The sequence below is a fragment of the Tenrec ecaudatus genome, chromosome 1, assembly GCF_050624435.1.
Source record: "Tenrec ecaudatus isolate mTenEca1 chromosome 1, mTenEca1.hap1, whole genome shotgun sequence".
Taxonomy (NCBI): Eukaryota; Metazoa; Chordata; class Mammalia; order Afrosoricida; family Tenrecidae; genus Tenrec; species Tenrec ecaudatus.
Window position 1 is genome coordinate 193,213,532 of NC_134530.1, and position 6,000 is coordinate 193,219,531.

Genomic DNA, 6,000 nt, shown 5'->3' on the forward strand with positions numbered 1-6,000 from the left:
GATTTACCAAATAAATCACCACTGGTTTACTGATCAAATCAGAAAGTTGATCACCTTCCTCAGTTGTGGAACATTCTGGCTTGTTATCTCACAAAATGCAGCTTTTGCCTCATCACTCTCCTTTCCTGCTGTCATCTCCGCTGTCCCTCTGCTAAAACTTATGGCTGGGTCCTCTGTAATCTATGTAGCATACCCCATACAAGTGGGTCAGCAAGCACTCGAGGGAGTTGCCATTGCCTTCTATATCATTGTACAGTACACAAATGTCCATTTGCATATTATATAATTGTATAAGTCATATTTGTGCCAGTGATTTTAAAAAATGGTCACTACAGATTTTTGCCATGGAAGTAATATAAAACATTATTGTCTACCGTGCTTAAGCCTGAAAAAATATATATATACACACACACGAAGCACCCTTTTCTGTTTGTCTAATTATTGTTTGAGTGTGCTCTGGGTAACCCCAAATTGTAAACCACTTAGGTCAATGTATTATAGTCTGGTCCTGAAGGACCCTGCTTTGGTAATATTGACACCAGTTAACGCCACGGAAGATAAACCCTGATAAGTTACCATAGACTATACCCACTTTCACTTTTTTTGCTGGAGATAATTCAAAATGGTTGCCACTGGATGTCAAGGAGCTGCGAGAAATTGAAGGCAGATTCAGAAGAGGCCATGGAATGAAGAATATTATTGCTGGCATCAGATGGATCCTAGCTGAAAGCAGAGAATACCAGAAAGGCATTAGTTTGTGTTTTATTGACTATTCAATGGCTATTCAATGGATCATCACACACTCTACAGGTAACATTGCAAAGAACACCTCCTTGCGCTCACAGAAGCTGTACCTAGACCAAGATATAGTTGTTTCAACAGAACAAGGGAATGCTCTTGGTTTGTGATCAGGAAAGGTGTGTGCATCTTTTGACCATACTTAGTCAATCAGCATGTTCAGCAGTTACTACAAACTGCTGGATTCTGTGGAGAAAAAAAGTGTCAGGAGTGGCAGAAGGCCAATTACGATGTGCAGATGACACAACCTGCTGGTTGAAAAGGAAAAGGACTTGAAGCACTTCCTGATGAAGATCCGAGACTGCAGCCTTCAGTATATGCCAAGACTCAGTGTAAAGTAAACAAAATCCCCTCACAACTGGGACCAATAAACGACATCATGATAACTAGAGAAGTGATTTGAAGTTATCAAAAGCTTCATTTTACTTGGATCAACAATCAACGCTCATGGAAGCAACAGTCCAGAACGCAGACATGTTGCTTTGGACCAATCTGCAAGAGACCAGTTTAAAGTGTGAAAGAAGCAAAGTTATCACTCTGAGGGCCAGGAGGACTAAGGTTCACCTGACCCAAGCCTTGGTATTTTCCCTTGCCGCATAGGTCTGTGAGAGCTAGACAATGAATATGGAAAACAGGAGAATTGGTGTCTTTGAGGGAGGGAGTTGGCGAGGAACACTGGAAGTACTGTGGACTTCCAGAAGAACAGTCTGTCTTGAAAGAAGTACAGCCAGAATGTTCCTTAGAGGGAGAATGCTACAACTTCATTTCAGGTACTCTGGACATGTTATCAGAAGGACATCATGATAGGTAAAGGGGAGGGACAAATAAAAAGAGGATGACCCTTGATGAGATAGATTGACCCCAAACGTCCCTGTGACGATGGTACAGGACTGAGTGTCAGAGGGTTGCTGTGAGTCGGGTCTACTCAACAGCACTTAACAAGAGCAACAGTATATACCTACTTCCACAGCCTTGAAAATTCTGTGGAGAAGTCCTATGCACACATGGAATTGCCACAAATCGGAGTAGACTCAATTGCAACTAACACCAACATGTTTACTTTAGCAATGCTTCTGTGTGGGGATAATATAGAGGCTCTGGCTCCTAGTAGCTCAACCTTGGTTGTCTAAATCCTCGGGTAGTGTTACAGATTAGATTGTATCTCCCCCCCTCCCCAATGCAATCTTAAACCCTGTTCTTGGGTATGAAGAGTGTTGATAGCCCAGTGGTGAAGTGCTTGGCTGCTAACCTGAAGGTTGGTAGGTTGGAAGTTTGAACCCACTGCAGGAGAAAATGTGGCCACCTGCTTATTACAGCCCAGGAAACTTTATGGGGGGAAGTTTTACTCCGTGCTCTAGATCACACTGACTTTGGCTTTTAGTTTATTCTTGTATACACTATCCCACTGGGGAGTAGGGTTTTCTGTGTGGTTCTGTGGTCGTTACATAATCCAATGTTAATTCGAGACTTATGAGTGAAGGGGTGGAGTTTGGCCTGTCAATCAAGTCGTAGCTTGATGACCTCATTTAGAGGTGCTATGGAGATAAATAGCTCCATGGAGGCAGGATACACGCTCTCTCCCTGGGAGACATTGCAGCTGACAAGACTGCATGGAGCTACACTAGTCCCCTGAGCTGGAGGAACCATGTGGAAACCCTTGCCAGTGCTGAGATGCTTAGCAACGCCACTGGATCCACAAGACTTCCCACCTACTGGCCTGTGATCATCCTGCTTTCGGCGCCATTGCATGTGTTTCGTGGAGCTGAAGAGGATTTTATAAATTTATATTGGACATGTGGTCTAATATCAGACTTACAGACTTGATCTGGACTGGGCTGGAATGTTTTCTCAATATCCAATTGCTCTTGTATATAAAGCTCTTTCTTAAATACCTGAGTGACCATGAATTTGTTTCTCTAGTCAACCCAGTCTAACATAAACCACATCTGTCAATATGTTGGGCGTGTCTTAAATCAGTTACTAAGAAGAGGTGGTTAGGCTTAGAAAGAAGGAAGCAGAAATGGAAATATGGATGTGACATGGAAACCATGGAACCAAGGAAGAGAAGTAGGAAGACCGGGATTTATGCAGAGTAGAGAGTGAGTGTTCCCCTGGAGCTGGCGCCCTAAATGTGCACTTCTAGCCTCCTAAACTGTGAGAATGTAAATCTCTGTGTTTGAAAGCCACCCATGGTGGTATATTATAGGAGCACCAGGAAACAATGCCAGGAAGTTCATCTTTCTCTCAACCCTGGTTCTTAATTTCATCACTTCTGAAGATCTTCACTGTAACTCTGTTGCCTTCTCCTAGCACGTGTTCAAGTTGCAGGCTGTAGTCACTCCCTTCTTTCATGGGCTGCTGCATTTCTTTCTTTTTCTTGACTATGGCTGTGAGTTCCTTAAGGACAGATCATATCTTACTGGAAGGTAGTGGAGCACAGACAACATATGGACCTGAGTTCAGATCTCTGCCTTGCCTTTTATGGATCCACCTTGCTGATTCATCTGCTCTGGGCAGAGCATTATGCTAAGTGAAAGATGTCATACTAAAGAAGACCTAACAATACCCCCCTAAACTGGCTTGTTCGTGTTCCGCGAACCCAGCCCTGTGCCTCAGTGAATGTCATTTCTCTCACAACTTGCCATTCTTCTTTAGCTTTGTGTGGCAGAACTTTGTAGACTACTCGTCAGTAAATGTTTCTTGAATTATTGTCAATCATTGTCATTAAGTTAGAGAAGTACTTGTTTCTAAAGTACTGTATATACTCGTGTATAAGCCAAGTTTTTCGGCACATTTTTTAATGCAGTTTTTGTGGTAAAATTAGGTGCCTTGATTGATATTCAGGTTGGCTTATACTTGAGTATATACGGTATATCTAGGTTGTTAAAAGTGAGAGTTTTATTAATTGTCATATGGGAAGTAATTGCCTTGTACTCATATCTAAGTGATCTCTTTATGATACTATCAGTTATTTTTCATGCTTTTGCCCCAATTTTCCCCTTCTGCAGCAACCGACCATAAAGGGGTCTTTGGATTCTTCCACCCTGCCCAAGTCATTGGAGCAGCTGTACATCTCTCTGATCCACTCACAGCAGTCAACAGAAGGGAGCGAATTTGAACCTAACAGCATTCATAATCAGCCAAAGCAGACCCAGAGCCCCACAGCACCCAGTTCAACTGCTGCAGGCCTTGATCCCCCAGAAAAGCCTTCTGGCTCAGGTAGGCTTAGGCGTGTTCACAGTTAACAAATACAATGTTTTGCACACCTTATGGTCTGTTTCCTAACTATTCAGCCCTTGTAGCACAATGTGGTAGGCTGGGTTGGCTAAAAAAACAAAACCAGTGACAATCATATATGTATAAGAAACAATTGTATATCAAGAAGTAATTTTATGTCAAGAAGTCAGCCCAACCCAGTCCAACTCAAGTCCACGGGCCCCAGGTTAGGCAGAGCCCTCTTCAGTCTCATGTAGCTACAGGCCGATGAAGCAGAAGTGGTAAGCAGGGAGATCACAGGCCGGTGACCTCAGAGTCCCATGGATCCAAGGTCTGTGGGAACATGGCAGGGCGCCGACAGCTCCCTGCATCATTGGCCTCTGTGGGGCTGCTCCTGGAGGCAGATGTGGAATCCCAGCGAGCAGGGAGGCTGAGGAACCAGAAATGATGCCCCGTGGATTAGGAGGCCTTGGCATGACAGCTGGGAGAACACTGATTATTCGGTCCCAGTGTGAGCGCCACTCCTCTCAGATTGGTATTTTCCTGGCCCCAGTCATTTCCTCACACCTCCTAGCAGGTTGTTACTCATTCAAAGACTGAAGGGTCTTCACAGGTCTTTGGCTCCCTTTCTGCAGCCGCCTTCTCTCTGGTACACTCTCCCCACAAATTGTCATTCTCTACTTTGCCCTTGGTAATGCTGCCCTGTAACAGAAGAGGGTTGTAATAGACATGTAAATAAGGCTCTAGGAATTGGAACACAGAAAGTAGGATGAGAACCCTTTGTAAAGATGGTTTTTCCCCCCTCCAGTGGGCAGCTCTCCGGGAAGCCTAGCGAATGAAGATTTTGCCAGTAGCCATGCTATTACACTGTTCAACGACAAGAGTCAAGGAACCATGGACCAGATCTCCTTGATTTTGTCTCCGGAGAACCAGATTTCTCAGAAGTTCTACATCCCTCGCAGTACAGCCACGGCTGCCTTAGGAGCTGCTGCCCGACTAGCCACCTCCAGGAGCTTCTTACACTGGTACCCCAGTATGAAAAGGATGGAAGCGTGAGGTGAACGAGGGGAGTGGAGGAGGAAAAAAGAAGGTGGTTTGGGACTTGGATTTTCCAGGCCAAAATAAGGAAGCACTCGGGCAAAATAGTAGTTTGATGGTTGATGCTCTTTTTTTTTTTTTCCATTTTCTGTGACGATGTTTTAGCTTTATTATGCCAAGAGTGCATTTTGTTGTGTGTAAGTATAGTATTGTTAATTTTCATGTTCAGTTATACTTCTTATTCTGTATCATTTTATTCACCTTTGTGTTCAGTGTAGAGATTTAAAATTTTGTTTCTGTGGTGGTTGTTGTTTCTGTAATGCTTTTCTTATATATATTTATTTATCATAACTGATAAATGAAAATTTAAAAACTAATTTTTGTGATCCATATTTAGCAAGATAAATATTCTCACATCTCTGTTGCCAGAAAAAAAAAGGTGTCTGGATTTCAGTGTTGCTGCATATTATTTGAAATCTTCTATATCAGAGAGAGAGAGGTTGTTCAGGGCACCTTCCCTATTATAGCTTTTAAATGTTGGTAAGAAAATCTACACCCTGGAGTTTTGGTCAGATTTATTAACCTTTAATACATTTTTTCACATTAGGCCGTTTTCCCATAAAAGTAACTTCTTGAAGACTAACGACTTAATTATAGAGACTAGTTGCTGGAATTTGGCTGAGCCAACTCTATAGTCCAGGAGCCTTAACTTAACACAAGCTCAGCAGTGATGTTGTTTAAAGGTTTATATGGCATGGTGTTCTCTACAGTCAAAATGTGTAAAATCTGACATTCGGTTAAGCTCATAGTAGAATACATAAAGAAACAAAGGAAAACTGAAAGGTAAAAGTAAAAATTGAGTGACACTAATTTCTGGTTGTGATCGACGACCAGACTTGCCCCCACATTTTAACGATAATATCGTTCGTTTTCCCTACTTCATCAATT

At 42.7% G+C, this 6,000-nt stretch overlaps 1 protein-coding gene across 1 annotated transcript in view; it reads left to right on the top strand.

The window, feature by feature from the left end:
- TDRD5 (tudor domain containing 5) overlaps positions 1-5,108 on the top strand; it is a 56,295-nt gene extending 51,187 nt beyond the window's left edge. Inside the window, 2 exon segments of the mRNA XM_075541365.1 lie at positions 3,807-4,017; positions 4,823-5,108. Of these exon segments, the coding sequence (XP_075397480.1) occupies positions 3,807-4,017; positions 4,823-5,070 (459 nt within the window). The 3' untranslated portion in view covers positions 5,071-5,108.
- The last annotated feature ends 892 nt before the right edge of the window (positions 5,109-6,000 follow it).